The sequence below is a fragment of the Mesoplodon densirostris genome, chromosome 3, assembly GCF_025265405.1.
Source record: "Mesoplodon densirostris isolate mMesDen1 chromosome 3, mMesDen1 primary haplotype, whole genome shotgun sequence".
NCBI lineage: Eukaryota > Metazoa > Chordata > Mammalia > Artiodactyla > Ziphiidae > Mesoplodon > Mesoplodon densirostris.
The window spans coordinates 74265581-74288168 of NC_082663.1; the positions used below are offsets into that span (position 1 = coordinate 74265581).

The 22588-nt window shown below is 36.3% G+C and overlaps 1 protein-coding gene across 1 annotated transcript in view; it reads left to right on the top strand.

Annotated features, from left to right (window-relative positions):
- Nucleotides 1–22588, top strand: part of ADGRV1 (adhesion G protein-coupled receptor V1) — a 525892-nt gene that overhangs the window by 145186 nt on the left and 358118 nt on the right. Inside the window, exons 57-64 of the mRNA XM_060091810.1 lie at nucleotides 1913–2092; nucleotides 5221–5385; nucleotides 8371–8488; nucleotides 10343–10466; nucleotides 17907–18045; nucleotides 18220–18405; nucleotides 18678–18910; nucleotides 21072–21220. Of these exons, the coding sequence (XP_059947793.1) occupies nucleotides 1913–2092; nucleotides 5221–5385; nucleotides 8371–8488; nucleotides 10343–10466; nucleotides 17907–18045; nucleotides 18220–18405; nucleotides 18678–18910; nucleotides 21072–21220 (1294 nt within the window). The remainder of the gene's footprint in view (nucleotides 1–1912; nucleotides 2093–5220; nucleotides 5386–8370; nucleotides 8489–10342; nucleotides 10467–17906; nucleotides 18046–18219; nucleotides 18406–18677; nucleotides 18911–21071; nucleotides 21221–22588) is intronic.

The window sequence follows — 22588 nt, forward strand, 5'->3', positions numbered from 1 at the left end:
CTCTGAAATTCCCCACCTTACTCTATTTTAAATAGAAGTTATAAAATGATAATAACTGGCTTGGAAGTACCTAAGAATGTATAAAATACTGCCTGATGAACTAGGCTATTCCTATGAACTTTAGGTTCTTATATTCTAGTTGTTTCTTAAGGATTATAAATATAAATTTTTTTTAGGATTTGCAGTAGAAGTGTATGCATTTATTACTAAAGACATTTATTATTATGTACATTTATTATTACCCAAAGATTTTTTTACAATTAAAAAACACTAAAATGATAGAAAAGGAACAAAATAGTTAAAACTGGAAAAAATTGAAAAACAGTATTCTAGATTTGGGCCAACCAATCTTAAAAATTACAAAATAATTCCTTAAGAATTGTAAGCTTGTGAACTGGGCATTTTGCAATATGTAAGAATAAGGTGTTTTGATAAATTTTTAAATCAGTAAGTGGAAAAAGCATGTTGAACAACCATGAAAATGTTAGTAGCTTCAAATAGCAGTATCTATTTAGATTCAGTCTGATTTTGCCTGCACAGATTTGCACAGCGTGCATCAACTTACTAGTTGCCATTAGGGGGATAGTAAATACTGCTAAAAGATAAGCATACAGATCTAGATTTTCCTACACATAAAGGTCTATTGTTAATATTTGAAATCATGAGATTTTAACAAATTTAAGACTTTAAAACATTTCCTACTAAAAGGAGGGGAAATGCAGATTTTCATGTTAAAAGTAGAAACAAATAAATTGATTTTTCATTGAAGTAACCTTCCAACTTTATATTATCAGGACTTTATTCTTTTCATGAAGTTAAAGTCCCATCACTTAGCAGCACCCTTAGGACCATCATCATTCTTAAATTTAACATCCTGTAGGGAAAGTATTCTGTGTTCTACAGTACTGATTTGAGGTGCAGACATTCTGACAAGCTTATATTTTAGCATTTGATTTTGTTCAGGTTCCTCTTTCTCTGAATGTGATGTCCAGATTTCTCACTTTTCTCTTTTACTATATTAAAGGTGGATTTAGGTAGGAAAACATTTTTTGATAAATGTCTGTGTCATTTCCCTTTGGGTTACAGAAAATATTTTAAATATGGCCATACAGCTGGGATATTTTTATGACTAATAGTGAAATCACAAGCTGGACCAAAGTTTTACTCATTTATAAGTTACAAAAACTTGTAACTTAGATCCAGATAGATGAATGAACTCCTGATCACAAAGTTCTAAAAACATGAAATTTGGGTTTTCTTCCTGCCTGTCTTTTTCCCTACATTACAAGAACAGTAATTTGAAACCGAAGGGATTTATTCTAGTTACGGAAGACGGTAATAATTTATATGGTACCATTTTATATCAGGTCGTATTAATGCTAAGTATACTAAAATTTATGTTTGTGCAATGGTTATTAGAGCCTGCATGACATTTTAAATATTTTTCATCAAGAATAAGCCTTCATTGTTTTTTTGAATCTATAAATTATCCTATATTTTATTACATATATAATTTTCTTTATCTTGGAAACAATAGACTGAAAAGTTTTGACTTTGAAATACTATAAATATGACTATTTTTTTAATTTTTAAATTTTTATAGAAAAATTTTGGCCGCACTGCACGGCTTCTGGGATCTTGGTTCCCTGACCAAGGATTGAACCCAGGCCCTCGGCACTGAGAGCGCAGAGTCCTAACCACTGGACCGCCAGGGAATTCCCTGACTTTAAAATAGTATTATGAACACCACAGGCAAAAATTCCTGCTTTTTTCTTTGGTACTATGTTTCTAAGTTTCAACTAAAAAGTTAAAATATATGCGATCAAAAATTGCTATTGCATTTTACCCTCTCTCCCTCCCTTTTTCCTTCTCTCCCTCCCTCTTTTCCTTCTTTCCTTCTTTTCTTTTATAGGTTATCGCAGTGATAGAAATCACTATAATTGATGATGCTGAATTTGAACTCATGGAGATATTCAATATTTCCTTAATCAGGGTGGCTGGAGGTGGCAGACTTGGAGAAGATGTTGTGGTAACTGTTGTTATTCCACAGAATGATTCTCCATTTGGAGTGTTTGGATTTGAAGAAAAGACTGTAAGTGAAATATATCAGGAAGTGGGGTGCCTTCCCCTAAGCTAATTTTTTCATGTAATTTGTAGTAGAAAGGTCTTTTTCTTTATTTAAAAAAAAACCTCTGCATTACTCTTTACTTACAGTTCTTTTCTCAAGGCTCTTTTGAGTTGGCTGTTGAATTAGGGGCCAATCTGCTAACCTGTGCACACAGTTTGATAGTAGTGAGAGCTCTTAACATCAGGCAGTTACAAAGGGGTGTAATAGACTACGAGGTACTTTTTGTCTATACATTCTGTTCTGTACTGGCTCTGCTACCAGACTGCCATCCTGGTTACAAGGCAGGATTCTGTCATGCTCCGGTTTTACACCCCAGGAATGGATTTAGCTGAGGAGGGATTTATATTCCCCACCTTTCAGGCCCTCTATCTTGATTTATACTGAACAAAACACTACAGTCACCCCAGCTCCTGTGTTTCTCTGTATTTCTTCCCTCTCTCTCCCCTCTTACTTCTCATTGGCTGCCTACTTCTAAGACCTGCAAGAGTGAGCCTAATTATTATTGGTTCAACCCCTGAGAGAGAAAAAAAAGCTTTGGCTAGTACAAAATTCTCTCTCTACCTTAACTAGACAATAAGGTACTATAAACTATATCATAATTATTATGACATAATGATTATATCATCATCATTATGATTTACCTTTCAAAGGAAATTTCAAGATGAAATAATCATACAAATATTTAGATAATTTCGATAGACACAGCAACTTTTCTGGCTCTTTTGTCACCATTCCCTTTATTTAATCACTTATAGGTAATCAGTAATTCACCATAGATCATTTTAAATAATAGCAAATTGTCTAATGCCAATTGTCTTTACTGTTCAGTGGATGCAAGGCTAGACCTGCAACTTGCCTATCAGGGCTGGGCTTCCTAGATGCTCCAAAATTTAGATAAACCCTAATAATTGCCTAATTATTTGATCATTGAAATTTCAACTTCATAAGAAAATGGAAACTATAAAAGGAACAGAACCCTTCTACTGCTGTAGCCTATTTGAGACTCTTTTTCTTCCTTGAGAAAGGAATGAGCAGATATAAGTGTTTGTAAAGAGTGGTAGATTCACAAAAGAGTAGCTGTGAATGTTTTCTAGGCAACCTAAAAAGTCTGGAAAATACAAGATGTGTAAAGAAAAGAGTAAAAGTACCCATAATATTATTGCTCTAAGATAGATATCATTAGTATTTTGTCATATTTCCATCCAGGCCTTCTTTGCATATATGCAGAGAAATATTTTAATATATACGAGTATGTAATTTATTTTTATAAAATATATTAAATGTACTAAAAATGTATTCTCTGTTACCTTCTGAGGTTAGATAAAAGGTTCAGGGTTTAAGTAGTCCAACCTCCAACTGATGAAATGTTATAATAATGTTTTTGCTTTTAGCTTTGTCACACTTTTGGACTTAGCCATTGGATGGTATATTTACAGGTTTCTCTCACCTTTTGAGAAAATGAAGGAGTTAGGCTACTGTTCGTAAATAATTTTATTCATTTTAACTTAACTGCTGTCGTAAACCTTACTGCAATAACTTTAGTGCATCCTTGATCTGGGAACTACTGTCTTATTATAATAGCCTCCGATTTCCAACTTGTCTTATAGTCTAAAAGTAAGATTTAAGGTACCCAAACCCTTGTTGTGAGGAGTGAGTTGATACATGTAAAGCACATATAATTGGGCTTTACCCTCAGTAGGTGTCAATTGCTGTTTTAATTGTTGATAATATTAGTAGTAGCTTGTGGCTCAGCCCTTTGTGGCTACTTTCCTTGTATCCTATCTTTCTTATAACCAATAGCTCTTGATAACTTGGAGTTTATCTTTTAACCTGTATCTAAAATACACAATATTGTGCGCATAGTGAACATTCTGTTAGCATTATTTGGTGAGACAGATTATATTCAGAACTGAAGAACACTGAGAAAGGATTATTGGTATTAATCTGTCAAAATTAATAAGCTTCTACAGGGAAATGTGCTGAGTATACCAAAGCACTGGGAATCGCAGAGACTCCTGGAAATATGCTTGTGAAACTGAAACTAGAATATTATTATCTATGGAAACGAAAAGGACTTTTATATACGCAGTTTGTTTATAATGGATTTTTTTTCTTTCTCACTTTGCTTTTTTCTTACTTGATATTTCTGGTGTCTGAGGAGTGCTTTGAACAACACTGCATGTGGAGTCAAAACATCTGAACTAAATCGCAGGCTCCTTTTCTCCAAATACATGTATATCTGTGCTCCTCAGCTTTCTTAGAGTTTTTGTGAGGCTTAAATAAGATAAAGTATGTGCAAGAACTGACACATATTAGAAGCTCAACAAATATCAGTTGGCTCCAAATCCCTACTCTTGGCACCAATGCAAAAATCTCATGAAAAAAGACCCCAACAAGATTGAATTATACACTCGTTAAGTGTCTTTCTTGAAAATGGAAAGCATTGTGTTATATGTTTGTATTTACATAACAGGTGCATAGTATAGGCTCAGTTTGGACTTTGCTTCACAGAGTCAATATGTGTAATTCGTATTAGGTCTGTATTATGTGGGGAGCCTGACTGCCATAAAAGAACCCCCAAATCTCAGTTCCTTAATATAATAAGAGTTTATTTCTTCTTTATGCAAAAGTCCTACATCACTGTTCCTAGTTGGGGTCTTATGGGTACCTCTTCTCCAACTGGCATCTCAGGCACCAGAGTCTCTCCATCTGTGACTGTCCTCCTCTAGTCATCCAGCAAATGGAGAAAGAGGGAGTGTGGAAGATTGTGTGGGAAGTTGATGGCCAGACTATGATTAGCATACTTCACTTCTGCCTGTATTCTTTTGGCCAGAATTCAGTCACAAGCTCCACCTAATTGCAGAAGGGGCTAGGAAATGCCAAGTAGCTGAGTGTCTAGGGCAAAAAGGGAATGGGATTTGGTGAAACATTTTTTTTCTACCACATGATTGTAACATGCTGTGATTAGAGTTCTAAATTCAAAAATTGCAGTCATTGAGAAGAGAAATGAGATTCTGTTTGTTCTTCCTGCTGCTTTTTGCTCTTTTTTTTTTTTTTTTTTTTTTAACCTTACTGGATTTTCTTTTTTTCAGGTAATGGTTGATGAATCCCTTTTGTCTGATGACCCTGATTCGCATGTGACATTGACAGTTGTTCGGTCCCCAGGAGGAAAAGGAGCCATCCGACTTCAGTGGACCATAGATGAGATGGCTAAAGATGACCTCAGTCCTTTGAATGGGACACTTCATTTTGATGAGGTATAATCGTCATCAGGACTCCTGTAGTTTTTCTCTAATTTGTCTTTGTTTGATTTTCTGAATTTTTTGAAATCATATGCACCGTGGGGAAAAATCACACACACACACACACACACACACACACACACACAGACACACACAGACACACACACACACCCTTAAAACTGCTCATACCCTCCCCTGATTGAGGGCAAAACCTGTCAACCGAGCCAGACATCTGGGTGTCATCCCCATCGCTACCCATTCTGTAACTCTTGCATATATTTGACAGCTGAGTTTAGTCAGTTTTCCCTTTTAAATACCCTTTCTGTTCCTCCTACTCTGTCATGGCTGTGACAATCCGTACCTCCATCTTCTTTCCTTGGATGGTCTTTTAACTGATATTCCTACTCCAAGTCTTTTCCCTATTCTGTCCAGTATCCGTGCCACTGAGTAAGGCTACTTTTCTATAAGGAAGATCTCGTTATGCCACCCCCTGCTTAAAAGGATCCAGTGGCAGCGTCTTACCCACAGAACTTCAGGCTCTGAAATGTGGAACACAGAGCCTCTCGGAGGGAATCCTGGCGATTCCTTCCTCCCAGTTAATCTGAGCACAGAGTTTCACTGTGAATGCAGTGTAACGAGAACCAAGGAGCATTTATCTATCAAACTCTGAACTCTTTTTTCCTGGAAGGAGGGATGGAGAGGTGGAAGAGAATTGACAGGCTGATTCTTAAATCCATATGGAAATGCAAAAGACCAAGAATAGTCTCAGAAACTCACAAAGAAGAATGGAGGGTGCCCCTCCCTAACTAAACTTAAGATAATATGTAGCACAGGTAAATGTGACAGTATGATACTGGCTCTGGGACAGACAAATAGACCAAAGAGAAGAAACTGGAGAGTCCAGATTTATCAATCTTTTATGGTTTTTGCTTTCATGTTTGCATAAATCTTTCCTAAATTAGTAAAAACGAAAGCAAAAGGAAATTAGTTAAAAACCAGAAAAACAGTAGAACTGATGAATAAGTTTTTTAAAAAGCAACAAAAAATAACCTCACAAAATAAGAACAAGCAAGAAAGAACCATTAAAGGAGAAAGTATAAAATTTTAAGAGATTACTTTGTACATATCTAGACAAATGAATATAAACATCTATATGAAACTGACTCTAATAGGTAAATAGTAGATATAGAAAGTCTAAGCAGATGAATTTCCATAAACGAAATAGAATTTAAAAAATTAAATAGGAGAGTAGAAGGTCCCCAAGGTGGTTTTCTAAAAGAAATTTGACCAAACATGTAAAGATAAGATGATCCCAATGAAACATGGTCAATCTATTTTTTTTGAGTCTATTGACCTTTTATCAGAGCTTTCAACACCAAACAACACAAAAGCAAATACTTTTTTTTCATTCAGTTTTCTAATAGGTGATGAATAAATTAATCGGTGATGCCCTCTCGCAATCCATTTGCCACTTAGACATTCTGCCACCATTTTTGAGGTGTTGGTTACTCTAATGGAATTAAAGATCTCAAGCCAGATGGCACAGATATTTCATCCACTCATTTCTTAGGTTCTGATATGCGATGGCTCAAGAAACACCTCGGTTGCATGCCCTAAACCTCTATAAACTTCTCATTTGTCATGAGAAGAATTTAGAAATTACTTTGAAATTTCTTTAAAGATTTTCCATAGTAATAATGAGCAGTCATTTCCCAGTTACTAGATCTACTTCCCAGATGATGAGAAAGATTTTCTGGTGTTGAGCAGGATATCCATACCAAAATGGCAAATAGTTTGATCTTTTACCCCAGGGAATAAGGCCGTCCTTGTTCAGAGTACTGCATCAGGAGGGGTGAGTTTATGGGTCACCCTGGACTTGACCCTCTTCATCTTGTTCTTTGCTTACCAACCTGGTGCGTTCCATGTACCTCTGCATAATAGCTTTATTGTTCTTGTATACTCAGCTACTGACATACCTATGTCTCCATTCTAACAAATGGCTTTGTATCTAAGCACATAGTTCAGAGCCGCTAATTGACAATGTGCAGAGAGTAAAAGGGATGGGAGTGATTAATTGCATCCCAGGAATTATAGATTTTCCATGAGTGCATTTAATAAGGTCTGAGGCAGGAAGTATACATTTTCCTAGCAGCTCTTATAAAATTTTTAAGAAGTACAGTTACTGTAAAATATAAAAAAAGAACTCTTATGAAGAGAGGACAGCTTGAGTGAAGAGATTAGAATAACGCTTTTAATAATAAAAATCTCAAGAGATGCAATTGAGGAACTAAGATGTACATAAGAAGCAATAAACTGCAGAATTCAAACTATAGAAAACTAATCAGTGATGCATAGGACAAATTTGAGGTTTTTTTATCAGCATACGGAGGAGGCGGTAAAGATAAAAGTGATTTCTGTCACGGTTATGTCTCAAAGTATTAAGCTGGTTGTCTTCTATCTATTTGCTTTTCCTTATTCTTTCTCTTCCAGCCTACACTGAAAACTTAGCACATGTTCCAAGAAATTACTGAGCTAAGTTTAAGCCAAGAGAGGGAAGGCATGATAGTGAAAATGCTTGAGATCAACACCTATGGAAGGAATGGGAAGGAAGCAGGCGTGGGTAGAGGGCAAGGAGTAAAAATGGGTAGTAGAAAGATAACCTTTATAAAGTATTAAACCTATGACGTTCATCTATTTACATCATGCTGTGACCATTTAATTTTAAGTGATCGAACTTTCAATGGTTGAAAATTTTCAGGAAATTTAAAAGTTGTGTTAACATTTCCCCCCTTTTTCCTATTACGGACCTTAATCGGATTTATGCTCAGAGCTAATTTTTACATAGTAATTCCCTCTAGCAGAAACTCATAATTCTAGGGCACAGAAAGGACACACATTAAAAAATGCTTATGAACATAAATGTTATTCTGCTAATGGGAACATTCGAAACTTAACTTTGGTCAATCTGGAAAATGTGTTATTCCTCCTCATTTGATGTAGACTGAGTCCCAGAAGACCATTGTGTTGCACACACTTCAAGACGCCATGTTGGAGGAGGACAGGAGTTTCACCATTCAGCTGGTACCAGTTGATGAGGTAGAAATATCTCCAATAAAAGGTAAGAGAAATCGACATTTTTGGAAATTAAAAAGTAGATTTTTAGAAAAATGTAACCAGATAATCAGTAGTTACAAAGATAGGTAGTATTTGTTTTTATAATTCCTAAAACATTTTCTAAATCTTAAAGATGTTATTTCCTACTTGTATAACAGCTAAAGACTTTTTAAAGCTAAAATTACCATACCCAATGTTGGTAAGGTCATATGCCAAAGACTTCATACTACTCAGCTGTGTGATTTTTAAAAAGATAAAGATGTTTGTTTTAGCAGCGTTTATAAAGTAAAATATGAAAGCTTCTTAAGTGATCCTACAGTAGGAGACTGGTTAAATGTAACAGAATACTATGCAACTATTCAAAAAATGTGGCAGAAAAAGCCTTACTTACATTAAAATTAAGAACACTTCATTACATGGATAATTGTTACATTAATAAAATAGGCTTTGTAACAACATGTTCAGTGTAATCCCCTTTTTGTCACGTGCATGTCATAAACATGTTTGGAATTATTTATTTGAAATGTTGATAGTGGTTTTTGATTACCTATTTTCTATACCTACTTACAATGATCACATGTTACTTTTGTAATAAAATGTTATTTTAAAACTTATCATCTTATTATGTCTCTTTCAGCCTATCTATTGCCTATTTTGATCAGAAAGTAATTACTTAGATTTTGACATTTCAGAAACAGGCATCATAATTCTCACTTGCCTAGGGTCCATGTGAAAATTTGTTTCTTCGGTCTGGAGAGAGAGGATTACTGGAGCTAAAACGGTTTCATTATAGTACAAATAGTAATAACCATAAAAAATGGCCCAGCAACTTTGATAGGAAAGCTTAGTTACTGTTGCATGTCCTTTTTTGCCATCAAGAACTTCATCCTATGCAAGGGTTCATGGTCAAAGAAGCAGAATTCTGTGGCTAAGGAAATTCGCAGAATTGTAGAGAGTATTGTGTACTGTCACCTATGAAATCACCTAGGGTAGTTATTCCTTTTGCATTTATATCTAGAGTACTTCCAGCAAGCATTTGAGGGAATCATATCTTTGCATTATATTCTTCCATAAGTCTTAAGTCAGCTCAGTTGTCTACATCGTGTTAAATGTCAGTGTTGATATTATATAGACTAATTAGATGCAAGAACAAGAATATACCAGTGGATCAAGGTAAATCATTTGTTAATATAAAAAATTCATAATATATTTCTAACTGTCACATACTTGCACTTGACAAACCACTCTTGATCCCATTAATCCATTGCCAAAGAAAGTGATAGTATAGAAATCCAATCCTTTGTTTCATTAAACTCTAATGTGTGCTTCTGGAAACAATTTTATTTAAGTTACTGCTAAATTATGATATGAATACTCAAATTACTTGATATGGTTTTTATTTCTATTTTAGTAGGAACACTTAGAAGCAAATGGTAGAGTCAGAAAATTAAAAATAAAAACGGGCCCCCAAGAATTCTAGCTTTTGCTACATAGCTAATACATACAGCTACATAGCCAATTTCAGTGAGCTACAAAATGGTTACTGTAGAAGTGGATTAATGCACATGGTAGAAGAGTACTTATTTATCATGGGAGTGATAGTGGAAGTACTGCCCACTTTATCCCTTTCATTAAAGCGTGATCTTGGGCAAGTCATTTGCTTTAGTGTCTTCAATGCCTCTATGTGCTTAAATGTCTGTGCTGGTAAAATGAGGATAATATTAGTACCTAACTTATATGATTGTCATGAGGACCAACTCACAAGATTAGTATATGTAAAGCCCTTAGAACATTGCCAGGCATGTACTAAGTGAATCCATGTGTTTTCTACATAAGTGGTATATCATCTTCAACTCAGGTAGCGCATCAATAATCATTCGAGGAGATAAGGGAGTGTCAGGAGAAGTTGGGATAGCTCCATCATCTAGGCATGTCCTCATTGGGGAACCCTCAGCAAAATATAATGGTACTGCTATCATCAGGTAAGGGTTTTCTAATTTTTGTTTGCCTAGGTGAGGGTTTTGAAGTTTTATTTAAATAATTAGCATTATTAATTAAATACATTGTTCTGAATACAGACATATTCTTAAGGCATTGTCTTTTTATATATTTGTAAAATGCTGTGGAGAGTAGAACATATTTTTGATAAAAACTGAAGGTATGTTTTGAGTTATCTTGACGTTAGATCATGAGAAGTTTTTTTTTTTTAACACTTTTATTGGAGTATAATTGCTTTACAATGGTATGTTAGTTTCTGCTGTATAACAAAGTGAATCAGCTATACATATGCATATATCCCCATATCTCCTCCCTCCTGTATCTCCCTCCCACCCTCCCTATCCCACCCCTCTAGGTGGACACAAAGCACCGACCTGATCTCCTTGTGCTATGCGGCTGCTTCCTACTAGCTATTTTACATCTGATAGTGTATATATGTCCATGCCACTTTCACACGTCGTCCTCGCTTACCCTTCCTAATCCCCATGTCCTCAAGTCCATTCTCTATGTCGACATCTTTATTCCTGTCCTACCCCTAGGTTCTTCAGAACCATTTTTTTTGATTCCATATATTTATGTGTTAGCATATGGTATTTGTTTTTCTCTTTCTGACTTACTTCACTCTGTATGACGGTCTCTAGGTCCATCCACCTCACTACAAATAACTCAATTTCGTTTCTTTTTATGGCTGAGTAATATTCCATTGTATATATATTCCATTGTATATATATGTATGTGCCACATTTTCTTTATCCATACATCTGTTGATGGACACTTAGGTTGCTTCCATGTCCTGGCTATAGTAAATAGAGCTGCAATGAACATTATGGTGCATGACTTTTTTTGAAGTATGGTTTTCTCAGGGTATATGCTCAGTAGTGGGATTGCTGGGTTGTATGGTAGTTCTATTTTTAGTTTTTCGAGGAACCTCCATACTGTTCTCCATAGTGGCTGTATCAATTTACGTTCCCACCAACAGTGCAAAAGGGTTCCCTTTTCTCCACACCCTCTCCAGCATTTATTGTTTGTAGATTTTTTGATGTTGGCCATTCTGACTGGTGTGAGTTGATACCTCATCGTAGTTTTGATTTGCATTTCTCTAATGATTAGTGATGTTGAGCATCCTTTCATGTGTTTGTTGGCAATCTGTATATCTTCTTGGGAGAAATGTCTATTTAGGTCTTCTGCCCATTTTTGGACTTGGTTGTTTGTGTTTTTGATATAGAGCTGCATGAGCTACTTGTGTATTTTAGAGATTAATCCTTTGTCTGTTGCTTCATTTGCAAATACTTTCTCCCATTCTGAGGGTTATCTTTTTGTCTTGTTTATGGTTTCCTTTGCTGTGCAAAAGCTTTTAAGTTTCATTAGGTCCCATTTGTTTATTTTGGTTTTATTTCCATTTCTCTAGAGGTGCATCAGAAAGGATCTTGCTGTGATTTATGTTATGCAGTGTTCTGCCTATGTTTTCCTCTAAGAGTTTTATAGTATCTGGCCTTACATTTAACTCTTTAACCCATTTTGAGTTTATTTTTGTGTATGGTGTTAGAGAGTGTTCTTATTTCATTCTTTACATGTAGCTGTGCAGTTTTCCCAGCACCACTTATTGAAGAGGCTATCTTTTTTCCATTGTATATTGTTGCCTCCTTTATCAAAAATAAGGTGACCATATGTGCATGGGTTTATCTCTGGGCTTTCTATCCTGTTCCATTGATCTATATTTCTGTTTTTGTGGCACTACCATACTGTCTTGATTACTGTAGCTTTGTAGTATAGTGTGAAGTCCAGAGCCTGTTTCCTCCAGCTCCTTTTTCTTTCACAAGAGTGCTTTGGCCATTCGGGGTCTGTTGTGTCTCCATACAAATTCTAAGATTTTCTGTTCTACTTCTGTAAAAAATGCCATTGGTAATTTGATAGGGATTGCATTGAATCTGTAGATTGCTTTGGGTAGTATAGTCATTTTTGCAGTTGTTGCTTCTTCCAATCCAAGAACATGGTATATCTCTCCATCTGTTTATATCATCTTTAATTTCTTTCATCAATGTTTTATAGTTTTATGCATACATGTCTTTTGTCTCTCTTGGTAGGTTTATTCCTAAGTATTTTATTCTTTTTGATGCAGTGGTAAATGGGAGTGTTTCCTTAATTTCTCTTTCAGATTTTTCATCATTAGTGTATAGGAATGCAAGAGATTTCTGTGCATTAATTTTGTATCCTGCAACTTTACCAAATTCATTGATTAGCTCCAGTAGTTTTCTGGCAGCATCTTTAGGATTCTCTATATATACTATCATGTTGTCTGTAAACAGTGACAGTTGTACTTCTTTTCCAATTTGTATTCCTTTTATTTCTTTTTCTTCTCTGATTGCCATGGCTAGGACTTCCAAAACTATGTTCAATAATAGTGGTGAGAGTGGACATCCTTGTCTTGTTCCTGATCTTAGAGGAAATGCTTTCAGTTTTTCACCATTGAGAATGTGATGCTTGCTGTGGGTTTGTCATATATGGCCTTTTTTATGTTGTGGTAGGTTCCCTCTATGCCCACTTTCTGGAGACTTTTTATCGTAAGTGGGTGTTGAATTTTGTCAAAAGCTTTTTCTGCAACTGTTGTGATGGTCACATGGTTTTTATTCTTCAGTTTGTTAATATGGTTTTTCACATTGATTGATTTGCATGTATTGAAGAATCCTTGCATCCCTGGGATAAATCCCACTTGATCATTGTGTATGATCCTTTTAATGTGTTGTTGGATTCTGTTTGATAGTATTTGGTTGAGGATTTTTGCATCTATATTCATCAGTGATATTGGTCTGTAATTGTCTTTTTTTGAAGTATCTTTGTCTGGTTTTGGTATCAGAGTGATGGTGGCCTCATAGAATGAGTTTGGGAGTGTTCCTTCCTCTGCAATTTTTTGGAAGAGTTTGAGAAGGATGGGTGTTAGGTCTTCTCTAAATGTTTGATAGAATTCACCTGTGAAGCTATCTGGTCCTGGACTTTTGTTTGTTGGAAGCTTTTTAATCACAGTTTCAATTTCATTACTTGTGATTGGTCTGTTCATATTTTCTATTTCTTCCTGGTTCAGTCTTGGAAGGTTACACCTTTCTAAGAATTTGTCCATTTCTTCCCGGTTGTCCATTTTATTGGCATAGAGTTGCTTGTAGTAGTCTCTTAGGATGCTTTGTATTTCTGCAGTGTCTGTTGTAACTTCTCCTTTTTCATTTCTAATTTTATTGATTTGATTCCTCTCCCTCGTTTTCTTGATGAATCTGGCTAATGGTTTATCAATTTTGCTTATCTTCTCAAAGAACCAGCTTTTAGTTTTATTGATCTTTGCTATTGTTTTCTTTGTTTCTATTTCATTTATTTCTGCTCTGATCTGTATGATTTCTTTCCTTCTACTAACTTTGGGCTTCGTTTGTTCTTCTTTCTCTAATTCCGTTAGGTGTATAGATTGTTTATTTGAAAATTTTTTGTTTCTTGTTGTAGGCTTGTAATGCTATAAACTTCCCTCTGAGAACTGCTTTTGCTGCATCCCACAGGTTTTGGATTGTCATGTTTTCATTGTCATTTCTTTGTAGGTATTTTTTGATTTCCTCTTTGATTTCTTCAGTATATCTTGGCTATTTAGTAACATATTGTTTAGCCTCCATGTTTTTGTGTTTCTCATGTTTTTTCCCCTGTAATTGATTTCTAATCTCATAGAATTGTGGCCAGAAAAGATGCTTGATATGATTTCAATTTTCTTAAATTTACTGTGGCTTGATTTGTGACCCAAGATGTGATCTCTTCTGGAGAATGTTCCATGTGCACTTGAGAAGAAAGTGTAATCTGCTGTTTTTGGATGGAATGTCCTATAAATATCAATTAAGTCCATCTTGTTTAATGTATCATTAAAAGCTTGTGTTTCCTTATTTACTTTCATTTTGGATGATCTGTCCATTGGTGGGAGTGGAGTGTTAAAGTCCCCTACTATGATTGTGTTACTGTCGATTCCCCCTTTTATTGCTGTTAGTATTTGCCTTATGTATTGAGGTGCTCCTATGTTGGGTGCGTGAATATTTACAATTGTTATATCTTCTTCTTGGTTTGATCCCTTGATCATTATGTAGTGTCCTTCTTCATCTCTTGTAATAGTCTTTGTTTTAAAGTCTATTTTGTCTGCTATGAGAATTGGCTACTCCAGCTTTCTTTTGATTTCCATTTGCATGGAATATCTTTTTCCATCCCCTCACTTTCAGTCTGTACGTGTCTCTAGGTCTGAAGTGGGTGTCTTTTAGACAGCATATGTATGGGTCTTGTTTTTGTATCCATTCAGCCAGTCTATGTCTTTTGGTTGGAGCATTTAATCCTTTGACCTTTAAGGTAGTTATCAATATGTATGTTCCAATTACCATTTTCTTAATTGTTTTGGGTTTGTTATTGTAAGTCGTTTCCTTCTCTTGTGTTTCCTGCCTAGAGAAGTTCCTTTGCATTTTTTTTTTGTATAAATTTATTTTATTTATTTATTTTTGGCTGTGTTGGGTCTTCGTTGCTGTGCGCGGGCTTTCTCTAGTTGTAGTGAGCAAGGACTACTCTTTGTTGCAGTGCGCGGGCTTCTCATTGCGGTGGCTTCTCTTGTTGCGGAGCACGGGCTCTAGGCACACGGGCGGCTTCAGTAGTTGTGGCACGTGGGCTCAGTAGTTGTGGCTCGCGGGCTCTAGAGCTCAGGCTCAGCAGTTGTGGCGCACGGGCTTAGTTGCTCCACGGCATGTGGGATCTTCCCGGGCCAGGGCTCGAACCCGTGTCCCCTGCATTGGCAGGCGGATTCTTAACCACTGCGCCACCAGGGAAGCCCTGCATTTTTTATAGAACTGGTTTGGTGGTGCTGAATTGTCTTAGCTTTTGCTTACCTGTAAAGGTTTTAATTTCTCTGTCGAATCTGAATGAGATTCTTGCTGGGTAGAGTAATCTTGGTTGTAGGTTTTTCCCTTTCATCACTTTAAATATGTCCTGCCACTCCGTTCTGGCTTGCAGAGTTTCTGCTGAAAGATCCGCTGTTAACCTTATGGGGATTCCCTTGTGTATGAATTGTTGCTTTTCCCTTGCTGCTTTTAATATTTTTTCTTTGTATTTAATTTTTGATAGTTTGATTAATATGTGTCTTGGCATGTTTCTCCTTGGATTTATCCTGTATGGGACCCTCTGTGCTTCCTGGACTTGATTCACTATTTCCTTCCCCATGTTAGGGAAGTTTTCAACTATAATCTCTTCAAATATTTCTCAGTCCCTTATTTTTTCTCTTCTTCTTCTGGTACCCCTATAATTAGGATGTTGGTGTATTTTAATGTTCTCCCAGAGGTCTCTGAGACTGTTCTCAATTCTTTTCAATCTTTTTCTTTATTCTGCTCTGCGGTAGTTATTTCCACTATGTAGAATGTTCCTCTGCCTCAGTTATTCTGCTATTGATTCCTTCTAGTGTATTTTTTGATTAACTATTTCCTTTTCCATATTAGTGAAATTTTCAACTATTATCTCTTCAAATATTTTCTCAGTCCCTTTCTTTTTCTCTTCTTCTTCTGGGACCCCTATAATTCGAATGTTGGTGTGTTTAAAGTTGTCCCAGAGGTCTCTGAGACTGTCCTCAATTCTTTTCATTCTTTTTTACTTATTCTGCCCTGCAGTAGTTATTTCCACTATTTTATCTTCCAGGTCACTTATCCGTTCTTTTGCCTCAGTTATTCTGCTATTGATTCCTTCTAGAGAATTTTTGATGTCATTTATTGTGTTGTTCATCATTGTTTGTTGGCTCTTTAGTTCTTCTAGGTCCTTGTTAAACGTTTCTTGTATTTTGTCTATTCTATTTCCAAGATTTTGGATCATCTTTACTATCATTATTCTGAATTCTTTTTCAGGTAGACTGCCTATTTCCTCTTCATTTATTAGGTCTGGTGGGTTTTTACCTTGCTCCTTCATCTGCTGTGTGTTTCTTTCTCTTCTTATTTTGCTTAACTTACTGTGTTTGGGTTCTCCTTTTCGCAGGCTGCAGGTTCGTAGTTACCATTGTTTTTGGTGTCTGCCCCCAGTGGCTAAGGTTGGTTCAGTGGGTTGTGTAGGCTTCCTGGTGGAGGGGACTAGTGCCTGTGTTCTGGTGGATGAGGCTGGATCTTGTCTTTCTGGTGAGCAGGACCGCGTCTGATGGTTTGTTTTGGGGTGTCTGTGACCTTATTATGAGTTTAGGCAGCCTTTCTGCTAATGGGTGGGGTTGTGTTCCTGTCTTGCTACTTGTATGGCATAGGGTGTCCAGCACTGTAGCTTGCTGGTCGATAAGTGGAGCTGGGTTTTAGCATTGAGATGGATGGAGATCTCTGGGAGAGCTTTCACCGTTTGATATTATGTGAGGTCAGGAGGTCTGTGGTGGACCAGTGTCCTGAACTTGGCTCTCCCACCTCAGAGGCTCAGGCCTGACACCCGGCCAGAGCACCAAGACCCTGTCAGCCACACAGCTTTTTAAAAAATGCTACTTTAGGGTCCCTGCACCTCTTTCTTTGCGGAATGGGAGTGTGTACCCTCTGCCTTCTGCTTTGGACCTGCTAGTGTTGGAGGGTCTCCTGCAGAGGCGGAGGGGTGGCTGTGGCTCCCCGTGGGGACAAGGACAGTTGCAGCCATAGTTCTGGGTAGTACTCCTTGGTGTGAGCCCTCCCAGAGTCCACCATTATCCCCACCAAAGAGCTGGGTAGGCCATGAGAGGGTTTCTGACTGTTTTTTAGATTATTTGCACAGCCCCATGCCAAGGAGAGCACACTGAGTAACATCAAGAATTCTGTGCTTTCAGCTCTGTTCTGTCACTAACCATGTAAAATAAGAGTTACTTCATCTCTGTAAGCTTGTGTGCCTTAGCTGCAGAATCATTCCTTAAAAAATCATCTGGATCAAAGATTTTATTATTCTGATTGTTCTAAAATTAGGACCTATTATTTAACTAGGGTAGTATGATCATAGGCAATTTTGTGTATCATAAATTTTCTCATGAGGAGTGAGATAGCAGTTATCAATAAAGTAGTTGAATTTGTGTCAAAACTTTATCTTTTTGGTAGTTTTTTCATTAACATTGCATGTGTGAAGTGTTTACTGTTCTTTATTTGTACTTTGTATCTTGTGTAGTAAGTGAAAAGTCCATACGTACTTTTTTTTTATTCCTTTAAGCCTTCTACTTTTAGTGTTCACCTTTTCCTAGTATTCTTGTTAATCAGATTTACACAAGCTCAGTATTTTGGGTGTTACTGTCTTGGAGTTAAAGACTTTTTTTGCTTTATAGTTGATAGATAGGGTTATTGAAATTCATAATATTCTTGAAATAATTGAAAATTATTTATTGTTGAAGGATAGAGCAAATATTTAGGAAAAGCTCTTTCAATAAAAATGAAATATACATTTGTGTGTTGTTGTAGCCTCGTTCGTGGCCCAGTGATTTCTGGGGAGGTCACAGTGTACTGGAGGATATTCCCTCCTTCCATGGGGGAATTTGCTGAAACTTCAGGAAAACTAACAATGCGAGATGGACAGTCTGCAGCAATTGTAGTGTTACAGGTATCAGTATTACTGATTGCTGTTATGCCCTTTGCTGTGTGTGTGTGTGGTTGGGGTGGTGGGGTGGTGGGAGGTGGTCAGTATCACAGAGTTCGTTGTTTTGCTTATATGATAGATATATTTTTTTTTAATGTTCAGCTTCTGCTGCTCATGGCTCTTTCTGTCCTTCTCTAGGCTTTGAATGATGACATTCCTGAGGAAAAGTGTTTCTATGAGTTTCAGCTCACTGGAGTCAGCGACGGGGGGGTATGGCGTGAATCCAGCAGCACTGCCAACATCACAGTGGTGGCTAGTGACTTTCCCTATGGACGATTCGCCTTTTCACAAGAACAACTTCGGGTATCAGAGGAAGTGCAAAAGGTGGAGCGTGAAATGCTTAAAATCTTAAATATCATTTTTATTTTGTATATTGTGAGTGATCTTTAAAATGTGTTTCTTTGTTCATATTCCAAAGTAAAGTGTTCACAAACTCATTAACGTGTTCCTGATATCATTTTAACGTAGAATTTATATACTTTGATAAATTTACATGTAACTTCGACATAATCCTGGTAAATAGAATTAGAGACACTCAAAATTAAGTCTTGTCTGGTAGAGTACTCATCCAAAATAAAAAACTGCTTCTTGCATAGGTTAACCTCACAGTAATCCGTTCGGGTGGCTCTTTTGGCCCCGTGAGGCTCTGGTTTGAGGCTGTGAGTGGGACAGCCGAGGCCGGCGTGGATTTCATCCCTCCACCAGGGCAGCTCCTCTTTGAAGCGAGGGAGACGGTGAAAAGTGTGCACATTGAAATCCTTGATGACAGCCTTCCTGAAGGCCCTGAGGAATTTTCCCTAGTGATTACAAAGGTGGAACTCCTGGGAAGGTAAAGTAAAAGAGAAAAATAGGGAAAAGGAAACAAAACAGAGAGAAAGGATGAGTGAAAGCTAGGTTGTGCAGGGATTAATACTGAACTGACTGTAAAACAGTCTTTCCCTGCTTTGTCTCACATTTATGTGACACTAGACCAGGACAGTGGTGGCAAAGACTGTTAATTATACAATGTTCTAAAATAAAATTTTTCCCTGAAAGTTGAAAGTATGTGTTTCTGTTGTGTGAAGTCACTCTGGGCAGCAGGGGAATCGAACATGGTGTAGGCTTGCAGTAATTTGGTGAGGAAAGAGAGGAGCTGTTCTCTAGGTCAAAGGTCAGCTGGTGGGGCAGATTTTGGTTCCTCCATCTCTGTCTCTACACCAGGGAACAGGCTGGACTGAGAGATTTCTTTCCTTGATGTCTCTGAAGACTGTACAATATTGTCTTCTTTGTGATGAATGAGGTAGATGTTTGCCCAATGGCATTTTTGAAGCAGGGGAGAAAATTTGAGTAAAAGATGGTTGGTAGTTAATGCACCGTGTTTTCAGTGAAAATCAAGAGTTAACCATATTGAGGCCCTCTCTCTGATTTAGTGCAGTGACTTGATTAACAAGGGTGGGAAACACGTGTTGCATGATGAAATAGATGGAATACCTACAGGTTAAGTGGCTCAAGAAGCACCTCTGCACCTATGGCTTACATACAACCTTCAACTGGAATAATGTTTGCACTTAGATAGGTCCTAAAGGAAGTTTACTTGTGCATGCAATGAAAATGCTTTTGCATTTGTGATATGAATGCAATGCTTTAAAGCTTTTTTTAACTAAAATATTATACTGAATGACTTAGGCAGAGTGTATATCATTCCCCCGGGAAAAATTATTGTGGACTCACTCACACTTCAACTCTTAAATTTCCCAGGTATGATTCTGTGTCTGACGATGGGAATGAATTTGTACTTCTATTAAGTGTATTAAAACTTGAGATGGTCACTGACTGTTTTAATTAAGTGAGTGAAGTTTGGTAAATGTAACTCATTATGTGTGAGATTATACCTGTGTTTTTGACTAAGTGGGGATTGAGTCATTTGTCTTCGCTGCTGCTCTTTAAAAAGGCAATTCCTACTTAAGCTTAATTCTGAGGAAACAAGTTTTTCTTCCAGATAAATTTCTAGGCTTCCTTTGATCTGAAAAGGAGAGTAGTATAAACCCAATTTGCCTAGTTGCTAGAAAGTTTACTGCCTTGATATTCAGTTATGGTAAGCAGCTAAACTATGATCCATCTCAGACTACCAATAACGGTTTCTCTTATCATTTAATATTTTAACCCCCAGTTTTCTAATTTTGTCTTGTATATAATCTAATTAATGAGCGTTCAACCTTTCCAAACTAGGTAGGTTAAAAATACTGGGTAAATAGAATTTGGGAATTGAAGGAAGGACTAAAATGGTTTAGTGCCATCTTTTTTGGTGGCTTCAGGAATTAAAGCGATGTAAAACCCAGGAAGTCAAAACTTTTCTTTGATGGGAGTAATAGCAATCTTTAAAAGAGACTTTCTCAGCAGAAATATATTGCTAGACAAGTAAACTACCATCTATATGAAAGAATAGAGGCATTGATTTAATTGATATTCACAGAAACTGGAATATTTTCTTGAATCTTGATGGTTTAGCTTAAAATTTCTTTAGTGGCATGACACTCATTATATCCTTAAAGTAACTCTCTCTTCCATAAAAAATAAAATAAAGTAATCCTCTCAACCTAACACTGTAGATCTCTAGCCCAGCTGGTTTCCATCTTTGAGTGTACTACAATTTAATGTACATTCCCTTCCGTGACCCATTACTGTAGTATGTGTTCAGCAGTACATTCCTAGCCCCAGAGGTTCATTTTCCAACTTCTTCCCAATTTCCTAATAGTTTTATTATCTTCCTATTGCCTAAGTTTAATAACTTTATATTAGTTTTGGTTTTATGCAGGCAGTGATAATTGGGAACAGCACAGAAATATATTTCAAACATCATTTCAGAAAAGAAAAGTATTTTCGTGTTGGGATCTTTAAAAGGATGAAAAAGCTTAATAGGACTAAATTATAGGAGCTAATAGGACCCTTCTTCAATTCATGCTAAACAATTATACTCAGTTTATTTTATTTATTTTTTATGACTCTGAAAGAGGGTATGATTTTACCATCCAAGAAAATGGACTTCAGCTGGATCAACCTCCTGAAATAGGAGACATCTCCATTGTCCGAATCATCATAATGAAAAATGATAACGCAGAGGGAATCATTGAATTTGACCCAAGGTATACTGCCTTTGAAGGTAGGTTCAGTAACGTTACTTATAAATTTACCACCAATTTCTGAATTAGAGTACCTCAGCACGACATTGTCAGTTTGAATTGCCGTATGCAAATTTTCCTGGTTTGGGGTGTGTGCATGTGTGTGTGTGTGCGTGTGTACATATATACACCTTTGTATGTATTTATATATACCTTTATATATATTTACATATTTATTTTTAAAATACATTTTGAGTTACCTTTGGGCAGTCTTGAATCTCACTTTTGTATGGCAAAGTGGAATGGTTGGGAATAAGGCATTTAGAGAAATTATGTTTAACTTTAAGATTGTTGAAATGTTTATATTTTGAACACTTATGAATATATTTCTAATTTATGTAAGGCTTAATTTCCTTTGTGATTAGAAATCAGTGAATATTCACTTCTTGATGAATAATCACCTTTGAAATATTTTACTGGACCGCAGGTGCAGGTAGTATCTGGACTCCTAGTCATGCTTTCTTGAAACAGTTTCTAATAGCAGCTTGCCTTATCTTGCCAATTCTCCCCTCTTGTAGAAGCAAAATGCAGAATATATGGTTATATTTCCTCCTGATAGAAGGAGGTGGCTGCTTTTTCTGATTTTATTCAAAAGCAGAATATGAATATACCTTTCAAAATAAACATGGTGTCTTCTTGTTGCAATTAATTTCTTGGCTTCATTGCCTCCGTCAAATTCTTTCATTATCTAGCCATTTTTAAAGTTCATCAGAAATCACTTTAGGAGTTGATTTGTATTGACTTCATGGGTAAAGTCATGGAAAACATCACCATTTTGTGAACTTCAGTCTACAGCGAGTAAAAAAAGGCTGCATTTTTACACCAACAGAAAAATGGGACTTGGATCTTTTTTTTCACTGATTTCTGTTTGATTCACTATCTTTGGGGATATTTGGGACAATGCATTTATAATTACAATGTAAGTTCAGTACTATTTAGCCCTGGCTAGTGTGAACGCTATTAAATGATATTTTAATATACATATGTTAGCATAGCTGAAGAAGAAATAAAATATGAATAGAATTTTTAAGTTGAAATCAAGCACTGAGGAAACATTTTCAGATTTACAAGTAGATTTCATAGGAACTGAAAATGTAACAGAATCGTCTTTATATATGGATTTTTCAAACACTCATGATATAAATAACATACACCTTATTTTTTTATATTACTGATGTTTCAGTTAAATATGCAGAAACAATCCAGAATGGTTTCCTTTGAGTACACATATTTTAAGTGTTTTTTGTGCTCATCTAGCATTGTCAAAAAAGCAAGGGTTATTTATTTATATGTGGCACACAGAGAAAGAATGGCTATGCTAATGATTAAATCAATTATTTAAATTCTAA